This window comes from Myiozetetes cayanensis, unplaced genomic scaffold (assembly GCF_022539395.1).
Source record: "Myiozetetes cayanensis isolate MyiCay16 unplaced genomic scaffold, myiCay2020 scf5-8, whole genome shotgun sequence".
In the NCBI taxonomy this organism is placed as follows: domain Eukaryota; kingdom Metazoa; phylum Chordata; class Aves; order Passeriformes; family Tyrannidae; genus Myiozetetes; species Myiozetetes cayanensis.
The window spans coordinates 15942336-15963725 of record NW_026087742.1 but is presented as its reverse complement, the minus strand read 5'-3'; the positions used below and the strand labels follow the sequence as shown (position 1 = coordinate 15963725).

General features: G+C 52.8%; 1 protein-coding gene across 2 annotated transcripts in view; it reads right to left on the bottom strand.

Annotated features, from left to right (window-relative positions):
• Nucleotides 1–20040, bottom strand: part of CHRDL2 (chordin like 2) — a 28134-nt gene extending 8094 nt beyond the window's left edge. Inside the window, exons 1-8 of one of the 2 annotated variants that reach the window (XM_050334184.1) lie at nucleotides 19526–20040; nucleotides 11490–11602; nucleotides 10633–10726; nucleotides 9307–9449; nucleotides 5954–6047; nucleotides 4835–4890; nucleotides 3131–3299; nucleotides 2017–2211 (exon numbers count right to left, since the gene is read on the bottom strand). In XM_050334184.1, the coding sequence (XP_050190141.1) occupies nucleotides 2017–2211; nucleotides 3131–3299; nucleotides 4835–4890; nucleotides 5954–6047; nucleotides 9307–9449; nucleotides 10633–10726; nucleotides 11490–11602; nucleotides 19526–19607 (946 nt within the window). In that variant the 5' untranslated portion in view covers nucleotides 19608–20040. Of the gene's footprint in view, nucleotides 1–2016; nucleotides 2212–3130; nucleotides 3300–4834; nucleotides 4891–5953; nucleotides 6048–9306; nucleotides 9450–10632; nucleotides 10727–11489; nucleotides 11603–17450; nucleotides 17466–19525 lie in introns of those variants that run through there. The other variant, XM_050334183.1, reaches the window with a different exon arrangement.
• Between the last annotated feature and the right edge of the window lie 1350 nt (nucleotides 20041–21390).

The window sequence follows — 21390 nt, the reverse complement described above, 5'->3', positions numbered from 1 at the left end:
CACCTTCAAGCCAGGGAAGGAACCCCACATTCAACAGGCATTTAACAGCTTTGGAGCTTCACTCTGGGGCCACTCAGTGGCCCAACAGTGTTGGGAAGGAGAAGCAGGGACACGGGTCGAGGTCACTTGTTCTGCCCACAGCAGCTCCGATGACCTCCCCATCCAAACAATGCATGGCCGCAATCCCGGGATCAGCACCCCTTTAGCAAGCAGAAATCCAAGCTACTGGATACAAAGCAGGAAGGGGAGAACAGTCACAGAAACTGCCTGGAGAAAGAAGATGGGCAAAACCTCCGTGCAGTGAAGGAAAGGGCAAGGATGTAAGCTGGCTGAGTAATGTGTGTGTGTGTGTGATCACTGTCTGGGAGAACTGGAAAGCAAGAACAAAATCATTTTGGCTGCATCAGGGTGTTTAACTGGAAATAAAAAGAGTACTGAACAGCAGACAAGAGATCCAAGCAGGGAAAGTTGTCGACTTGAAAGCAGAGAGACCCACTATAATGGGAATGCAAGAATGGAAGGGCTCTGCTCAGTCATCACATCCCATTCCCACTAGGCACCACATCATAAATCCTGCTCATAAACATATCAGAAACCTTATTAAAACAAGCTGAGCTTCTGCCCTTTGCTCCCCCATAGAGGCCATCCCAGAACCTCCCTGCTCAGAGGCTGGAAAGCCTCAAAAATCCCAGCTCAAATGATTTTGCAGCCTGTTTGCCCCCACTCCGAAACGTGGCAGTGCCCCTTGGTTGTTCTCCCTGGCGAGACCCCTCCACAAAGCCCCCTTGAAGATGCTCATCAGAGGAGATCACAAGGAACCTGACAGACCTCCAGCCAGGCTCAAAGACACTCAAAGTCTCCAGAGGGAAGCAGTGGGTGGTCCATCAGCTGAACATCTCCTGATAAATGACAGTACAGACAAGTATAACCTGGAAAACATTCTCCATCGGGAACAGAAGGAGATCTCACGCCCTGCCGCATCTTTACCAGCTCTGTGGTTTAAGGAAAATAGTTTTCCAAAGACCAAGGAACAGCTGAGAGACTCAAAACACACTGAACATTAGAAAACAGAAGAGGTCTTCTCCACCATGGAATCACAGAATCATTAAGATTGGAAAAGTCCTCTAAGATCATCCAGTCCAACCATTCCGCCAGCACTGCCAAGGCCACCCATGTTCCCAAGTGCCACATCCACATGGCTGTTAAATCCCTCCAGGGATGGGGGCTCCACCACCAACCTGAGCAGCCTGTGCCAGGGCTGGACACCCTTTTAGGGAAGGAATTTTCCAAATATACAACCTAAACCTCCCTGGCACAACTTGAGGCCATTTCCTCTTGTCCTATTCCTTGTTCCCTGGGAGCAGAGCCTGCCCCCCACCTGGCTCCACCCTCCTGCTAAGCAGATGTAGAGTGATAAGGTCTCCCCTGACCCTCCTTTTCTCCAGGCTGAGCCCCCCAGCTCCCTCAGCTGCTCCTCATCAGACTTGTGCTCCAGCCCCTTTCCCATGTCCCAGTACTAGCCCAGCTCCCCCTGGTCCGCTCCAGCTGTGTGTCCAACGTCCATTTCCGGGTATGGGGAGCTCCCATTCCAACAAATTGTAAGTACCACAGATAACCCCATTCCTGGGAAATCTTCTCCTTCTCCTCCTTTCTCCTACATCTCACCTGTCACAATTTAACCCTCTGACTTTTTGTCCCACAGGGAGCTCTGGAGAGCAGTCCATGTGCCCTCTCCCCAGAAATCACCTTCTGTCTGTCTGAGCACGTCCCTCCTCGAGCATCTTCCTCCAGACTCCGGCCTCCCAACAGATGGAACCTTTTGGGGGTCCTTGCAGCTTCCTCACCTTGGGAAAGTCCCGCTGCCCTCCAAGACAAGCCAACCCTTCCATCTGAACTCATCTGATGTGGATTCAAGACACCAGGAATGTGAAACCCTACACATCTATCCCAGGGCTTTAAACCAAGGTAGGGAAGGATCTGGAAGCCAGCTGCAGGCGCAGGTGGGATCCCACCTACCTGGACATATTTTACAGCATTTCCCATCTACTTTTTCTGGATAGTCACACGGATATTCCTTGGGGCACGTGATCTTCTGGCAGTCCTGGACGCCGTCCCTGCAAGTGCAGAGGATGCAGGGCAGGAGGCCGTAGAGCCGAAAGACAGGGTGCCACACTTCCCCGTGGGAATAGGTCTTCCCGTTGTAAACACAAGCTGGAGGAGACAGAGAAAAGACCTGCTGATGGAAATGAACCCTCCTCATCTTTGTAAACCCAAGGCTTGGTAGAGCTCAACCCATTTCACCACCTCACAGGTGGGTGGTCCTGCTGCCTCGAGGAGCAGGATCCGGCAGTGGATCCGGCAGCAGTGGGAACGGGGATATTGCAGCCACCCCACCCAGGAGGTGCCACGGGGCAGAGGGCCCAGGCACCAGGAGGTGGAGGCTGCTGGGTTTGACCGCTCTGGTGTGAGCGAGGGGTAAGTGTGGGCAGGACCTCACCTGCCTCCCAACCTCTGGAAGCCCAGGGTCCCTCGGAGGCTGTCGCAGAATGAAGCACAGTGAAGAGTGCCACCTGCTGACTCCACCACGGAAATTTTTGGAGGTCCCAAAATTTTCTCTAGGGCTTTGTCTCCAAGGACTGGAAAGAGTTTTTCTGGAGGCACAATGGTGGGAGAGCCGCCAGGGGGAGAAAGGACCTGTTATTCCCCCTTTGGATCAAGGGGGTTGCCTCCTCATCTCACTTTCCTACTCTCTCCTCCAGGAGGAACACCTGGGACAGACCCAGCACGTGGCAGGTAGGCGCAAGGAGGAACATCCTGTCCCTCTGTGGCACTGTACTGGAAGGTTCATGTGGAGCCTTCCAGCTGAGCACCTCCCTTCCCAGGTCCCAGATCTCCAAAATGCTCCAAGGACCAATTTCCTCCCAAGTCTTTTTGGAAAGTGGGAGATTCATGCAGTCAAGAGGCTCTGGGCTCCAGGACTGAGATAGCTGGGCGAGGCTGGCAGTGGAGAAGTGGGAAGTAAGACTTGTTACTGGAAACCTGCTGCTGAAACAGATTCCCTGGGGAATTCAAAGTTCTGGAGAAGTCGCCTCAAGCCACACACAGACTTCTCAGCCTCTCCATCCCTTACCTTTCTTGTGCTTCTCTTTCAAGACGATCTTCACAGTGGTGCCACCTGCCCCCTTGGGTTTGAAGCTTCTGGGAATGAACTCCAGGGAAGAACTGAGGACAGTGGACACAGTGGCTCCGGGTGGCTTCCTGCCCGTCACCTCCCCCGAGCACTGGTCTTGCGAGTGCCTCTGTGAGCAGTCAGAGAAAAGGAGGGGGCTCAGACCCAGGCAGCTGGGTTGTCCTCACTCCAAAGGATGCTGGAAAAAGCCATGCAGTGTCCTGCACACCTTCCATCAGGAGTGGAAGGTCCGTGGGTCACAGGGATAAGCAATGACCCAGAAGCCATAGAATCACAGAATCATTTATGTTGGAAAATCTCTCCAAAATCATCGAGTCCAACCATTCCCCCACCACTGACAAACCAACCACTAAACCATGTCCCTAAGTGCCACATCCACAGGGCTGTTAAATCCCTCCAGGGATGGGAACTCCAGAACTGCCCTGGGCAGTCTGTGCCAGGGCTGGACAACCCTTTCAGGGAAGAAATTTTCCCAACATACAACCTGAATTTCCTCTGGCACAACCTCAGGCCATTTCCTCTCATCCTGTCCCTTGTTCCCTGGGAGCAGAGCCTGACCCCCACCTGGCTGCACCCTCCTGTCAGGGAGTTGGAGAGAGCTGGAAGTTCCCCCCTCAGCCTCCTTTTCTCCAGGCTGAGCCCCCCAAGTTCCCTCAGCCACTGCTGGTGATCCAGACCCTTCCCCATCTTGCTGCTGCCACTGCCCAAGGAGTACTGAGTAGCTGGAGTCAAGGCCCTACACTGGTGTCCTCCTTAAGCTGTGTGTGGTCACCTTCATTGGGACAGCACCTTTCTCCCATGCTCAACCCAGTGCCCTCAGAGAAGCATGTGAGGTCCTACATCCCTGACACGGGCAGAGAAATGGGCTGCTTTTTCCTAGATACCCACTGGGAAACTGAGGACTGGCCTCTGTGTGACCCAAACAGGATAAGAAAGGTAAGGATGGGCCATATCCTGCTCTCTCACCTGGTGGGCAGCAGGAGGGCTGGTGTGGGGCTGCCAGCTAGCGGGACTGAAATCCCAGGAGCGTCCCAGGCTTCCAAGAGCAAAGTTCTGGGACAAGACACTCAGCACAAAGGGTCCCCTTGTGCCTATTTTGGAGGGTTTATAGGTGGTGGAGCAGTAGGGAGAAGGGCAGAGCCAAGAGCTAACTGACCTAATCCCACAGACCTGGGTCTGAAATGTCACTGTGAAGGAACCCTCAGCAAAAAAGGAGAACTGTCCAAGATTTTCAGTTCCCAAAGGTCTTTTGCTCTTCCAAAGACCGAAGAGGTCGTAGAATCAGAATCATTTAGGTTGGAAAATATCTTAAGGTCATTGAGTCCAACCCTTAACCTGGCTCTGCCAAAGTGCTCTCCACCACTAAACCATGTCCTCAAAATGCTTCGGAGGAAGAGAAGAGTCTTTCCCTGGTGGTCTGAGGTCTCACCTGTGCTGATATCCCTCACCTAGACTGAATTCCAAGACATGATTCCCCTGCAAACCAGATTCCCATGGTTCTGCTGTTCAAGGACCGGAGTGCCCTCCGAGAGCTGCTGGGGTCATTTCTTTGTAGAAGACAATGGCCAAGGGCATTCTTTGAGCTGTTTAATTGCAGTGTGCCAGAAGCAATAATCTGAGTTTTAAAATGCAAATATCACGTACAACACCTCTGTTTAACTGCAGGGGTTCCTCCTCTGTGGACTTCTCATGGGAGCCATCTGCAAGGGAAGAACATTGTCCTGTGAGATGCTGCCTGGAGATTTGCTCTCTCTTTGGCTGGAAGCAGCTCTCCTATGGGTGCTGGCCCACCTGGGAGATCTGGAAAGAGGGGAACTTTGAACATGCAATTCATATTATCCAAAGCAAATGGAGCCATACCCCAGAAAAACATTTTATCCCACTATCAACAACAACTCAGCTCCAGGAAAGACATGACTTTGAAGCTTCTGAAGTTGGATGGTGTGAAAAACACCCCAGAGGTAGAGTAAGAGTGATGGGGAATGATTAAAAATAAATCCAAAGACATTTCTCACAGAGTCAGTGACATATCCCAGCTGCACCAAAGAAAACCAGGAGGGAGGAACACAAATGGCAGAAGGGGAGAGTTTGGAGGAGGTACCTGGAGGAGGTCATTCTATGCCCATGGTCAGGAGGCAACCATGGCCTTCCAGCCTCATAAATATCTCTTGTATTAAAGAGTCATTTTATGCTGTGACTTCACTGTCAGCAGGATGTGAATCTGCCCATCCTCGCTGGGATCTGTCTCATCTGGAGACATGGAGCTTAACTCTCTCCTCACTCTCCCAGGTGTGAGACAGGGGAAACAGCAGCAAGTTCAGGAATTTGTCCCTCACAGAGAGCTGTGAGAGTGAAACTCAGCCATGCTGTAATGGGGTGGAAAGAGGGTTTTTCCCTGACTGTCCTGGAAACTTCCCTGGAGCAACAGTAAAATGCATCACCTTCACATGGTCCTGGTGGATGAGCGGCCTGGAGGACTTCCCTCCACACAGGTCCCATCTTTGCACAATGCACCAGTGGCAGGGCAAAGAGTTCAGCCCTTCCAGCTTTTGGGGCTGCAGGAAGGCAGATCACAACTCAGTGAGGGAGGGGAAACGTGCAAGGTAAAAGCCCCCATCTTTGTTTCCTGGTACAACCAAGCACTAGGAAGTGGCCTGATTTATGGCACAGGCCTCCAAAATCCTGCTAAAGTGGCTTGGAATGGCTCCTGCTGTCAAGTGGCAACCAACTGGAGTATCCCACCCTCACCTCCAGCCTCATTACCTTTGCAGACCTGGCAGCAGGAATCCGTCACGGTTAACGGAGAGGAACACGACAGCTTCGGGCAGGTCACCAAGCCACAGTAAATCTGGCCTTCCTAGGAGGGCAGGAGGGGAAAAAAAATCATTGTCAGCATTGCAAAAGGTTGTATGACCCCTGTGTTGGGATGCCAGCACTTCAAATCGCAGACCCACCGTAAATCATTCAGGAGAAATTCCTCCCTGTGAGGGTGAGGAAGCCCTGCCACAGGTTGCCCAGAAAAGCTGTGGCTGCCCCTGGATCCCTGGAAGTGTTCAAGGCCAGGTTGGATGGGCCTTGGAGCAACCTGGTCTAGTGGAAGGTGTCCCTGCCATGGTAGGAGGGTGGGACTAGGTGAGATTCAAATCCCTTCCAAACCAAACCAAACCATCCTGTTATTCCATGATTCCACGATCAAAAGCCCCCTGATAGTCCATCCTCAAACCTCACCAATGCTCAGTGCTATCAGACCTGAAAAGGCCATGACACACCTTTAAACTCTGCGTAACAACCCCCTGATTTGAAGGGGCACAAGAAGATTTTCTCTGACATCTCCCAGGAAAAGGACCTGGAGGAGACAGGTAGAAATGGGAAGCCTGATGCTGAACCCAGACACAGGTCCACGCCAAAGCTCTGCCCTCCCTCTGCCTGGGGTTATTTAAGAACACCAGAACCAAGCACACAGACACAGATCCGGAGCTGTGGATGCACGTTCAGGTGTAGACCTTCTTCCACAGGCTGGGTGGCTGGTTTGGAAACTTCATTTCTGCAGTGATTCAAACTGAAAACCACAGATCAAGACCAGCCTCGACCTTAGTACATCTCAGTCCCACTTCAGGCAGTGGATTTGCACTGCAGGACTAAGTTTTTGCTGCTTTGCAGAAGGGTAAAAAAAGGATGTTCAGCAGTCAGAGCTCAACAGCAAGGTCCTCTTCTTCACACAGCAGTTTTCTCTGGGGTGTCCACAAGCTCCCACTGAACAAAAACCAAGAGGTCAACCAAGGATATCCTTAGGAAACCAAACCAAAGCAGCTTCTTCTCCCACCAGGAAGCCAAACGGTTTGCACAAGGAACATGAGGAGCATGAGGAAAGTTTGTAAAACAACAGGGTTTGGTGGAGGTCACTGCAAACCAAACCCTGCTCTCCTCTTCATGGAGTCCAGACCTGCCTCTTCCTTCTTTCTCCTTCTGACCAGCAGCTCACAGCAATGACCTGCCTCGGGCAAATGTCATAAAAAGCAGGATTTATCCCAGAGGCTCCAGTCTCGGGGCGGTTTTTGAGGAGGGTTAGGCCAGCTGTTCCCGCAGCTGTTCCAGCAGCTGACAGCAGACACAGCCCAGAGACCCCTCCACAGCCAGCCTTTTATTTTCTCCTTCGTATCCAAGGCATTATCCTGCTGAATAAACAGAGCCCGAGTGACAGCCGAGAGGGACATGGAACTCCACGGGCTCCTGGGGATGAGGTGGGAAAGCAGGGCAAGGTGTAGGAGTAGAATCCAATAGAGTAGGATCCAAGAGCTCCTTCCTGGTGTTTCCCACCATCCATCTGGGGTCCCTAAGAGAGGGACCAGCCTCAAAAACTGTATCATTTCTACATCTGAGTTATTCCTTTCACCACCAATCTCTGAGGTGTGAGCAAACCCCGGAGGCTCAGACCAGCTATTCCAGTATCATGGATACTTTGCTACCAAACATTAACTGGTGTAACCCCTGTGTGTGAGAGAGGGAGGTGGTTTGGACTCTCCTGCCTCTTTATTCTTTCCTGGCCAAACTTAGTCCAATTATTTGCTGCAAGCAAGGCACGGAGCTGTGGAGGTTGGGCCCATCCAAGGGCTCTGAATGATGGGTGGTGAAAGCCACACCTGCAACTCTCTTTCATGGCAGAGGCAGCAGCCAGTGTGAGCAGTTCCTCACAGTGTCCGAGTCCAGTGTCAGCACTTCCAGTCCCCCATCCTCACTCTGTCTCAAGGAGGAGAAGCTGATCCATTTATCTCCTGACACTCAGCTCCTGGCACTCCACACACCATCCCATCACTGCTGACCTCATGCCTCCCGAGAAGGTGTCAGAACTCAGTTCTTGATGAATTTTCACAGGATCCCAACCCTTGGGAGAGGGATGGGTAGAACAGAGCCAAGCCCTGTCTCAGGGCATTGCTGGAGAAGGAACATCCCAACAGAGTTAGCAGTCAGTGATGGATGATCACTGAGATGCACACTGAGGCCGTCCTGGCTACCGTCACAGCCCTCAGGTGGGACAATGAGGACCAGTCAGGGAAGAAGGGAATACAATGGTGCTGCCAAAGGTCACTGGAAGTGAGCATGGAAAGGAGCTGCTTCCTGCAAACGCTTTTTGTAGACAGCCTGAAAAGCACATGCTCAGCCCTCCTGCAGGGCCCATCTCTGCTGGCCCAGAGGGCTGGTGAACACTGCAGGAGATTCTAGAGGAGCCCAGCTCCTGGTGCTCAAGCACACCTCAGCCCTGGGTTCAGCTCCCACTTAAACTCAAGCAAAGGGGATGAAGATCCACTTGCCATCCCACTGCCATCTCTGACTGCCCACCACCCTGTGTCTCTGCTGTCATCTCCTAGGGGAGCTCCAGCCATGCAGGGCAGGAGCCAGAGGCAGCTGGAGACCCTTAGAGACTGAGGCACCCAGTGGTGGTTGGGAGCCAACAAATCCTTTCTGCAGCTCAGCTCAATCCCAGCAACTCAACAGCAAGAGGTCAATATTCCATGGAGAGATTTGGTTTAGATAGTGGGAAGAAATTTTTCCCTGTGAGGAGGATCAGGCCCTGGCACAGGTTGCCCAGAGAAGCTGTGGCTGCCCCATCCCTGGAAGTCTTCACAGCCAGGTTGGACAGGGCTTGGAGTAACATAGTGGAAGGTGTCCCTGCCCATGGCAGGGGGTTGGAGTGGAGTAAGCTTTAAGGTCCCTTCCAATCCAGGCCTTTCTACAAAACTATGGATTCCAAGAACCTCTGAATCCCAAGCACAGGCACCTCGTGTCCATGTTGCCTTGCAGGCACACTGAGCTCCTGCAGGTTCCCTGGGGGCCCTCCATCCCAGCTGGATGCTGTCAGACACAGGCCCAGATCACTGGGATGCTCGATGGGGACAGTCCCCATGCCCACCCCAAGGAGCCCCACGGGCCCCACCCAAAACCGACCATGTGATCTCCGGCAAATCTCTCTTCTGCACTGGTAACCTGATCCTGATGATAAAGCACCATGGGCTGGTACCCCCAGGTTTTTTGAGGTTTTTGAGCTTGTGGGACAGTGTCGGGGTGCAGGAGCAGAGTCCAAGCCCTCCCCACCTCCCGTGGGCTCTGAGGTGACTCACGGAGCAGCTGCACTGCACACACTGGTTGGGCTGGCGGCTGGGAAACAGCTCGCTGGTGCTGAACGTCTCCCCTTGCTGGTAGGTCGTCCCATTGTACTGGCAGGACTTGACAGGCGCCCGGAGGCCAGAAGGGGAATGTGGCTCTGGAAAAGAACACGAGAATGGAGCAGGATGAGAGCCAGCCCTGCCTGGACCTGACACAGCGTGGATGCTCTGCAGATTCCCCATGACCCCAACCCGAAGGGACAAGGAGCCCTTTACGCACCACAGTTCCCATGGAGAAGTGGCCAGGGTTGGTTGGGAATTATGATTCCAAAAGCTTTTGGGGAATGGGGCTGCCCTGACTGCACTGAGCTCAGCACCGAAGCAAAACCTGGAAGTTTGACCTCTAACAAAATTCTTGATTTTTTCCCTCCCCTGGTTGTAATGATCTTCAAATTCAGATGGAGTCACGTAAAAAGGGCTTCTCCCGTGGTTAATTAGCTAAAAATTAAAAATAGGGTTAATTTTTTTCCTAGTTTTTCTTCCTAATTTCTCAAATCACTGATGGTTTCTGACTGGCTTTGCCAGCACTCAGGTAGGGAAAGTTTTGGGGCTAAATCTTGAGGTGATGTATAGGGGTGAGAATGAACAGATTGAGGTAAACTGAGTAGTGGAGAGTTAGGGAAAATTTGGGGGTCAAAACTTGAGGTAAAGTGTAAGGGACAAGGAACATTTTGGAGGAAAAATCTGAGGGGACAAAATGAACACTTTGGGCATAAAATGTGAGTTAGTCTGTAGGGGAGAGAAAGATTTTGAGGTAAAAATTACATAATACAGTAGTGGACAGGTAGTGAAAATTATGGGAGCGAAGTCATAGTAATCTATAGGGAGAGAATGAAAATATAGAGGTAAACTGAGGTCATCAGTAGTGGACAGGGAGGGAAAATTTTGGGGATAAAACGTGAGATAATCTCCAGTGTAGAGAATTAGGTGGTTAAAAATCTTTCAAATTTTTTTTAATTTTTTTTTTAATCCAAGAAATTTTGCTGGCAAATGATCAGAATAAAGTGCCAGTTTCTGCTTTGTCCCTGAAATGTGAAATAACATTTTGCCCCTACAAATCTCTCAGGAAGGGGATGAGAAAGTGGACTGGCAGAGAGCCCTTTTCCATCAAAAATCACATTTTTGGAGGGAAAAAGTATCACGAGCAGCCCGAGCTGTGGTGACTCCGTGAGCAGGATCAAACCCAGCATCTCTGCCTTGCCACGGGTGTGAGCGGTTGAGGGACCACTCTGCAGGACCACGGCCACCTTGTCCCCCGCTCCCTGAGGGATGTCCACCTACCAAGACACCTCGGGCAGCACTGCTGGGGGTCCGTGACGGGGTTGGCACATTGCAGGGCTGGGCACTGGATCCGGTAGCACCTGATGTTGGTGTTCTGGGGAGAGACAAAGATGGTTCGTTTAGGTCCACAGGGAACATTTGGTTCATGTTCACCCCTGCAAGAGGAGGGAGATGTTGGGCAGTGGCCACATTATCACAACAAACTGTGTCCAAACCCAGCCAGCTCACGGTGCCTCATCAGCAAAGACCACTCACGGTCCAAGAGTAGCCCTGAGCCATCTCCACTCACAGCCCACCAACTCTGCTGAGACAGAATCATGCAATCACAGACTGGTTTGGTTTAGGAGGGACTTCAAAGATCATCCAGTTCCACCCCCTGCCATGGGCAGGGACACCTTCCACTAGACCAGGTTGCTCCAAGCCCTGTCCAAGCTGGCCTTGAACTCATCTAGGGCTGGGGCAGCCACAGCTACTCTGGGCAACCTGTGCTAGTGCCTCACCACCCTCACCAGGGATGAATTTCTTCCTAAAATCTAATCTGAATCTCCCTTCTTCTGGTTTAAAACCATTCCCTTAGTCCTATTACTATCTGTCCATGTAAAAAATCCCTCTCCATGTTTTTGTAAGCTCCCTTGGAGTACCAAAAGGTCTCCCCACAGTCAACAACAAGGTCAACCCAACACCCCCAGGGGGACGGGATGGCTTTTTCAAAAGGGAAGAGATTAATCTGACATCGCTACGGGGCTGGAAAGGGCATCTCAGGTCAGATTAGACACTCAGGTCAAATTAGGTGCCAAAGCAAAGCCCCAGCACAGGAGTGTCCCCATCACCTCCCGTGGCCCTGGTGGGGGACGTGCCTCAGAGCAGCTGCAGCGGATGCAGTACATCAGCCCCTGGGGCTCCAGGTAGGGGTGCCAGCTCTCCCCGGGGCTGTACTTCTTGCCGTTGAAGTCGCAGAACGTATCCGGCCCTGAAAGTCAACCAGGAGAAGCCACGTGAGAAAAGGAGATGGTCCTCACGAGACCTCCCCTCCCGCTGGCAACAAGAACAGCAAGGACAGCCCTGTGCCTTCATGCTGCTCCCTGTGAGTAGCTGATGGCCACATCCCACTCACCAAATCCCAGATGGAATACATTCCCAAAACACTTTTTTTTTTTCTTTTTGTTATGATTTGGAGGGGGGGTGTTTATGCTGGGACACATGTGACCCAAATGCCAACTCCTCCAAGTAAACTGGAGTTCCTTTGCAAGCAAGGAAAAGAATGGGTGGTTTGGAGGCAAGAAAAGTGAGATTTCACTCTAAAACAGGTCAGTAGAAATGCTCACTGGAAGATGGATGGGTGATGGTATAGGATGGAATTTCCCCCAGGGAGTGGTGACAGAGATAGGAGAGCCTAAATTTGGGAGGCATTTTCACTGTTGCACAACAACAACAACAAAACAGAAGAAAGAAAAAAGGAAGACAATTTTGGGTAGAAACACGTTCTGGAGGAAAATCTTTTGCTCCCTCTAAGAACTTCAGCTCATTATCTCCAGAATCCCTGGACAAGCACTATCACCAACACCAGCAGCCAGATATCTTCCCTGAGGAGCAGGACTGGGCTGGCTTGTCCCATCCCCTTGGCTTTACCTGGCTTAGTGCAGCACTGGTCTGACTGGAGTGACTGGCTTTTCATTTCTGGGGTTGTCCATGGGGACAGCAAATCCACCTCATCCATTTTTTGCCCCCAAAAGCATAAACACATGTATTCTTTTTCTTCCTCCTTGATCCTATTATCCTGAGAAGAGCCAGTTTCCAGCTGTGCTCCTGAACAGGAAGTGTCTGTCCCAGAAATAATCCAGACCTGGCTACACTGGCATGGATTTAACCTCTCCACGGAGCAGGGAAAGCAATTAGATGGTGCCCAGCACAAATGGTGAAGGAGATGTCCCCCCCACTCCCTGTATTTTAGCAGTTCCCTATCAACCTCCTCCATCTCCAAGTCCTTGGTCACGCACCAATCCTTTGACAGGACCAAGCCCGCCTGCAGCAGGAGCCTGTGGGACAAACCATGGCCAGAATCACCACACAAACCCCAGGAGTTTGGCCAAAAAACCCAATTCAGTCATCCTTAATGTTCCCATCCACAAGCATCACCTGGTCCTGCAGGACTGAGCTCCAACCCACGGGAATCTGGACCCTGTAACAGCCCTGATGGCTGCCCCCACTCTCCTGTGACATGTCCCCAGGCCCTGACCAGGCAGAGGGTCACACTGGGACTTGAGCTGTTTCATGACTAAGCACACACCTGCCTGATGTGGTTTTAGTGATTTAAGTGCTCACAGCTCCTCTGAAAACTGTAGGTGATTTTAAAGCTTACGTCATTGAAGGGATTTGAGGTAGTTTGGACGATGACGTTGCCCAAAGGCAGTGGAGACATTTATGCTCCCTGAAGCTTTTATGGGTCTTTTAAAACGTTACAGCACCCTGGGGATGTGGGAGAGGGCTATTTTCCAGGGCACAGTGCCTAGCTCCGTGAACTCGGATGTTTACCCTGCTGGGCTGCTGGGAGGGCTCCTTGATGAACAGCAGAGGGTCCCCAAAATGATCCCAATGGCCTTCACCACCTCAAAGATGCTAAAAGCCATCCTGTGCTCTGCTTTGTCACCTGGGGCCCAGCAGTGGTTCGGAGAGCCCAGCTGGTGCTGTCCCACCTTGCCAAAGCTGGAGATGTCACCCGCTTAATGGGTTTCTCCCACCAACCAGACAAAACTCATCCAAATACGCTTGGGCTGGGCTGCAGTCCTTCCTCCAGCTCCTGACCATCCTCAGGATGAAGCCAAGCGATGCTTTACCATGGCCAGACCCTCTGGCCAGCAGGAAGGGCAGCCCTATGGGTCTGTGATGATCCCTACAGGTCTCTGCCAGTAGCCCTGAGCTCCTCGTTGGTGGCTTTAAGCCTTTGATTCCCCAAGCTGTACCTCTGGACAGGAGCTGTCCAGACCTCCTTGTGTGAGCACAGCAGTGTGGGGCCAGCGTTGCATCTGCAGAGATGGAGATTTGCAGTAATTTTGGAGTGGATGTCATCAGAGGGACAGGCAGAGGTATTTTCCTTCCTTTTCCCTGCTCAGGACTTGACATCATCCTTTACATATCTTGCTCCAAACCCCTTGACAAGCCAGCAAACCCCTACTCCCAGCCACGCACGACACGAGCTTACAGCATACTACACAAAACTGGTGAGCATGCAGCTGGAAAATGCAGAAATCCAGGAGAGAGAGGGGGGAAAAAAATCCACAAAAATAGTTTTGCGAAAGGGTGAGAAAATGACTTCATTTTTCCCTGCTTGCAGCATCTTCATGAATTACGCCGAGAGTGAAGAAATCGAGTTGCCTCCACGCGCTGTGGCCCCGCTCTGCTTTGCAGGCTCTCCTGCCAGTTGGCTGCTCCGTGCGAACATTTAATCACCAGTGGAGCCCTGATTTGGGTCCAGCCCTCGAAAGCAGCCTGATTCATGTCTGTGAAGGGGCTGCTGGTAAAATTAAAGCCAACTGGCAGCGCTGGGCAGCAGGAGACACTTGTCGGCATCTCCATTTGGCATAAGGTGCCTGCAATTTTGGGTAGCAGCAAGCTGGGGATGGATGGAGGATGGATGGATGGATGGATGGATGGATGGATGGATGGATGGATGGATGGATGGATGGATGGATGGATGGATGGATGGAGAAGGCTTAAGACCTGGAGGCTCTGGATCATTTTTTGCCATGCCAGGCTAATAATTTCATTTTCAGAGGTCACACTTTGGATATCCCCCCAGTTCATTCGGAGTGAAAAGCCATTTGTGGCAGTGAATTGCTCCTGTGCTGTTCAGTCACCTTATTTATTGAGTCTTCAGCAAGAGCATGCTTGGAAAAGTCATTTGAGTTTACTTCTCATTTTCCAGAGAGGGCTCGACAACTGTGGAGTGCTTTGCAGCACCAAAAATCCAGGTGAAGTCATCACCTTTTTTCCTTCTCAAGGACCTGGCCAGCCTGGTCCACACCAGCTTGGAGACACAACCAGAGCTTGCTGATTGCAAACTAGAAGCTTCGTGCTTGGAAGTGGCCCTATGAGACCTGGAAGTGGGAGCAGAGGGTGGAAAGGGACAAGTTCCCCGCTGCAAAAACCTCTGAGAGCAGGTGCCATCTAACCAGTTTCTTCTCAAATACAAGAAGCTCCCAGTACAAGATCCTGGTGTTCAGATTTCCATTATGGCTTCTATGGACCAGAAAAAAAACCTGAAAGCCATGGAAGTGATTCCTCTGCTGCCCAGCAGCAAGTCCTGTGGCCTCAGGCCCAGAGGGAGGGTGGGAGATGCTCTGGAGAGTGATTCCTCCACGGGGGAGCTGCTCCACCTTGCCCACCCCAAAGAGCTCTGCCAGGAACATCCTGAAGGACGGAGGTTCTCCCTTTCTTCCCATCCAACAGCTGCTTTCTGCCAAGGCTCCAGTGTTTTCTGGGTTGGGGACCACCTGGTTACATCCAAATCATGGGATACCCCGCCCACTGACCTGGTCCTGCTCGTGTCCATACTTACCTGCTGGAGACACCTCGGCCTTGCTATCTCCAGGCATTTGGTAAAGCCCAGTTTGGCACCAGCCAAGACCTGTAGCAAGAGTCTGGACACCCTTGGGAAATAGCTTGAAGCTATACCCAGGCCCTGATGTGCTTTGGTTATCGTTAATTGTCATTAATTAGCATCAATTGCATCCTGGATGGTAAGGAGGAATGTAATATGAGATAGGAAGTAAAATGGGAAGAGGCAAGATAGGGCTGTTAAGAAAGAAAAGGGTGATCTCTGGTCATGGCAGGGACAAGAAAAAGCAACCAGCTCAGGGAAAACCTGGAAGATTTAGGATATGTATTGTGGGAAGATTTCCAGCTGATAGGAGATTGAAACCTCACAAAAGGCTGTCACAGATGGTCTAAGACAGTCTGAATGCACTGGAGCACCTTCAGAAGATGCTTTAGGGACACCAATCCAGGGTGAAAAAGTGAATGGTGAGGAGAAACCCAACCCATCCTGTGCTGCATCCAGTAATTGCTAACATCTCTCACACCATGAGAACAGAATGTTTCTTCAAGATGTGTCTCAACAGCTTCACACACCAGATACCATGAGTTGTTACCCCACTTCTTCTTGACCTGCTCTAGACACAGTGAAAATCCATGAAATGATGGGAGATGATCAAGATCCCACAACCTCCTTGTTGGACCATCAGATACAGAATCACAGAAACACAAAGTGGTTTGGTTTGGAAGGGACCTTACAGATCATCTGGTTCCAACCCCCTGCCATGGACAGGGACACCTTCCACTAGAATTTGACCACATCTCCTGACCTTGCATGCAGACAAGTCCTCTTGGGCTATCACATCTATAAGACCTGTCCCTTGAAGCTCTCCAGCCCACTGGCACAGCCCCTTTGAGCCAGTTCCTCGCACCCTTCCACATTCACAGTGGACACAGATATCCCCATGGGTGGTGTGACTCCTCCCACTGCCTGGGCACTTTGGCCACGGCTTCACTAGGGGCCAAAACAGGTCAGATCATCTCCTGCACCGACCCCAAGCACAGCAGGAGGAACCAAGGTGAGCTGTAAAACTTGCACACATGATGGCTACTGAAATACCACGTTCTGCTGCCAAATCCTCCCTTGGCTCAGGCTCAGCCGCGCTCACTTCACCTCCCTCTGGAGGACTCAGTGAAGTCAAGCCACACACACACACACAGATGCAGCAGACCCTACCCCTACACCCCCTTCTCCCACATCTGGGTTTTCCAGACCTGAGCAGAAGATTCTGAATGGTCTTTAAGCTTCTTTTACATCCCTGCTCTACCATCCCAGGAAACAGCTCTCAGCATTACCCAGCTGTGGCTCTGTCAGTCAGTCCTGACTGATATTGGAGCTCCTCTATGCTCCAGGACACTGGGAGTCTCCAGAGGTGAATCCCTGCTACAGGCTAGAGAGGAGCTGATACACCTCAAAGCTGAAAGACCTCAAAGCGTGGAAAATGCTCATCCCAATTAGCTCACCCACTGCAGGAAGCCTCCACCAGTCCCGTGCCTCAGTTTCCCAAGCAGGGACCTTCACTCCAGGTGCCAAACTGGTTCCACCAAGGATGTCATTGAAACACCTCACAGGGCTTCTCCTTTTTTTATCCCGTGGCTGGGGCAGGGGTAGGGGGGGCATTGCTACATCCCCAGATGGCAGCCCTGGAGCTTTATCCCATCAGGGGATGTCCAAGCCGGGTTCCCAGCCCTAGCAGCTCTTTTGGAGGTCCCACACCTGCCAGCCCGTGCTGTGCCAGGCATGGGGGGTGGGGGGTGGGGGGGTGGAGTTTATGCAAACCAGTTTGCAAGTTTTAAGAGCGGCCATAAATAAAGTGTAAAAGGCACTGTCTGGTACACAGAGTCCAGGCGCTCCTCTGACAGCCCTGTATTTATGAAAGGCTTAAAATGCAACTTAGCTGAGAAGGGACTAGTTAAAACACACTGGGCCCTTGACATGTGGCATCCCAGAGACTCCGCTCACATCTCCAGATCGCTTCCCAAACTTGCCTCACTCAGTTCTCGGTTGGGAATACCTTCTCAGGACTTTGGGAGCCTAGAAAACTCTGTAGCTCCAAAAATGCAGCCTCATGAAGCAACTCTGAGCTCCTCAGGGTAGAGAACTCAAGCAAAGTCACAAGCCTAGAAGATCCCTGTGGGCTCCGGAGCAGGCAGACGGGGCCCAAATTCCCCCCACTCCTTCCCAAGGGAATGTTCAGTTGTCTAGAGCAACTTACCCTCCCCCTTACCATGGCATTGGTAGCATTTGCTTTTCGTCCTGGTCCTTCCCCTCTTGGAGCACCCAGTCCCTCAGCACGCTGGATCCGAACTCCCAGGACAGAGGGATCCCATGAAAGCCCTTTTCTCCAGCAACCACGTCAAACAGAAATGAAACAGCAACTTTCAAGCTCCTGGGGAAAACCACTGCCCTGTGCTCTCCAGAGATGCTGATGTTTAAATGCCTCCAGCCAAAACATGGTTGCATTCAGCTATTGCCCCAAATTACTCAAAAAGCAGCACATTTGGCCCAGTAACCTGTGACTCTGATATTTTTTTTCAGCTGGGAGTGCAAATCCCCTAACATAACCTCTTTCTGTGGGTAAATTCTTCTTTTCTGACTTGCCTTCAGGCCTCAGCATTTCTGCTTCTCACCTATTTTTAGCCACGACACTCTAAGTCCCTTGGCTGATGAGCCTGCTCGTAATTAATTTATTCCTGTCTTCATTCTCCCTGAGCACTTGGCCTTGAGAAAAATCCGAGGCTGCAGAGGTGGGTGGTGGAGAGAAGACCACAATTTGATTAGGATCTTGTCACCAAAACCCCCTGCTCTCAGCCATGGGGCAGCTGGAGCCCTGGCACCATGAGATGTGCCTTGCAGCAAAGCTAAAGTGCTGCAGAGCTGGGGGGTGGGTGATCCTGGACCTCCCTGCTCCAATTCTACTTCTACCCCTAAGTTCCCAGCTCTTTATTACCATTATAAGTCCTGCAAACGGACCCCAACACTTTCTCCCAAAGCAGAAAAACCCTTTCTGCCCCTACTCATCATGGTTTATGCACGATTTAGGGGCTCTGCTACCACTAGCAGGCACCTCCAAAGAGTGAAAACATCACGTAATACCTGTTTCATTCTCGGGAGAGATTCCATCCTCCTCCTAATCTGGGTACCACAGCAACCCCGGCAGAGGCAGGGAGTCAGACCAACATCCCTTGTGCAAGAACAGCTGCTGTGGTTCTAGGTCTGGTGCCTTTGATGAGCCCAGGAAAGCCAAAGCGCCAAATTCATCCAGATTTTGCTCTCCAGGACTCTGCGCAGCCCCATCCATGCCCCTGCCTTCCCGCCCCCTCAGCCCCCCTCCTTCCTGCCGGGATGAGCAATCCAGTGCTCACAGCGCTCCAGCAGGACGCTTATTTGCCTAATGCACTGCTGGCAGCGGGCAGGTTGTAAATCACCCTGACACAGCCACCGACTGACTCCGCTGGGACTCCGGGAGATTAAAAGGGAGAATAAATGGAGGGACACAACAGGTCCTGCTCCGGTTTGCTCGGAGCTCCGGTGGCTTTGCGGTGTTGCAGGGGTTGCTCAGCACCCACTGGTGGGGTCCCAGTGCTTTACCCAAGCCAAACGCACCTCCTGGCCCCAATTAAACCTCCAGTACCCTCCAAGCTCCTAAACAGCTCCGGCCAGCTCCTTCCAGCTTTTTTATACAAGTGCCGAACTTCCCTTCCCTTCCCCATGCCAAACTTTTGTCTGCCCCACTCAGCCTGGTGGGAGCAGGAGTGAGAGAGAGCAAGGGATGGACATGGAGATGGAAAAGGGATGGACATGGAGTAAAGCCCCCACCTTTGTTTTGGGAGGAGTAATTTCCCCAAATTGCCCCTGCCCTGTGCACTCTCGGAGGGGAGATGTACCCGTGCTGGGTGGGATCTGGGCAGGGGAAGGTGTGCAAGTCAACCCCCTGCCCTGCGACATTTCTAGCCCATGGAAAGGGGGTCCCAGCACTACGGTACATCCCTGCCAGCCCACGGAGTCCCCAGGCCCCTCATCAGCACGCAGGGATGTGTTCGGCGCTGTACAACCCTTCAGAGCAGCTAGGGACAGCAGCGGGCAGAGGGGGACACAGTCATGTCCCCAACAGTGCCGGATGGGAAATCTGGGACATCCCGGCCATGGAGGTCCATGCAACACCTGCCATGGTCAGGAACCTCCCCGTGTCCCCAGCCATGCCCGTAAAGCACCCCTGCACATCCTTGGAGACTGAAGAAACGGGGAAACTGAGGCACGAAGGGACGCAGAGCAGCCGGGAAGGGAGAGGGGGACACTTACGAGCCCGAGCTCGGCTCTCGGAGGCGAAGAGGAGCAGCAGGCACCGGAGAAGGAAGACGAGGGGACCCGCCCCGGGAAGCATCGCAGCCCGGCGATCGGCGTCGGTGCCGGGTGCGCTGCCCGATGTCCCGATGCTGCTCCCGGTGCGGTGCCCGGTGATGTGTCGGTGTCTGTGCCGGGGGCTTTGCTCCCGCTGTCGGTGCCCGACGGTGCCGAAGTTTCGATGCCGGTGTGCGATGCTCGGAGGTACCGGGGCTGCCGGTGCCGGGGCTGTCGGAGCCGGGAGAGCTGCGGTGCCGGGGGCAGGAGTGTCGGAGCCCGGGCGTGCCGAGATGTCGGGACTATCGGTGCCCGGCGTGTCGGTTCCCGGGGCTGTCGGTGCCGGAGGTGCCAGTGCCGTGGGATACCGATGCCAGGGGTGCTGCGGTGCCGGTGTCGCTGTGCCGGTGCCGGGGGTGCCAGTTCCTGGGGCTGTCGGTGCCCGGAGGTGCCGCGGTGCCGGTGTCCGGGGGTGCCGGTGGTGCCGGTGCCCGTGCCCGGCGGGGCTCGTCTCGCTCCGATCAAAGGCGCCTCCTTTAGGGAGAGCCGAGTTTGTTTGTTGGTATTAAAGGCGGAGATTGGAGGGGGGATCCGCAGGGTGGGTTTTGTGTTGTTTGTTTGGGGTTTTTTATATATATATAAATTATTATTATATTCCTAGTTTTTTGGGGGGTGTTTTAGGAAATTCCTCGGCGGCGGGAGGGCGGAGGGAGGGCGGGCGGGGAGTAGTGTGGGAGCCGCAGGGTTAACCCCTGCCTCCCTGCAGCCCGGCCGGGGAGCTGGAAGGACCCGCTGGGCTGGACCCCGTCGCGGGGGGCTACGAGCCAAGAGGTGGCATTGATGGGATATATCCCTCCCCCAAACACAAGGGACTGCGCTCCTTCTCCCTGTCAAACCCACCTGGACACCCGGTTCTGAGATGCTCGAACGCCCTCGGGAGAGGTTTGAACCCCCGCGCGGGGCTTGAGCCCGCGCAGACCCTTCTGCCCCACCCCGGGGTGAAGCCCTGGCACAGCCCTGAGCATCCCACGCTCCGAATGGGGCAAAGCAGAAATCCGAGGTGTGCAGTATTCCTTCCCAGGGCTCTGCTTCACCACCGAGGTCCCCCAGTGCCATGAAACTCTTCCCAATAAACCCCAGTTCCCTTTCTAGTGCCATGGACAAGCTCCTTCTCTCCTGTGGCAGTGGAGGCAGCACACAAGGGACAGAGGTTTCAGAGAGACAAAGCGGTCGAGACCTCTCCCCACCAGCTGTTTGACATTCCTCCTGCTGCATAAAGCCATTTAAACGACCAGCATAGCCCCTGCCTACAGCAGCAACCCCACCCCTGACCCCAAGCCACAATCCCAAATCCTCCTCCCACCATCTCAGCAGCGTGGACAGTGCTCCCACCTCACCTGCCCTTCATCTCCGCATGCTGGGAATGAAATGCCATCGGTTGGAAAGCCACTGGTCACACAGTCACCCCTGGAGAAGCCACCTGGCCTCTACACCACTTTGCTCCTGTTACTGCTGCTCCCCAGTTCCTGCATGAAGTGGTCCAGCTCTGGCTGCCAGCCCTTCTCTGCCTGTCTGTGAGGCTCAGCTTTCTGCTCTCCAGGATTCCTTAGACTCCCAAGACCAGATTTTGCATGGTTTTTTCCCATTCTACTGCTCCACCTTCGCAATTTGCACTTCCAGGAGTGCTCAGAGCAAGACACTCCATTAGCACACAAAACACAGGCTTTAATGCAGAGCTGAACACCTTCATGCCCATGTTCCACCACTGGGAAGGCTTGGGTGGAGGTTCCAGACCTTGCAGGAGCCCTGGGTTTCTCTTTTGCAAA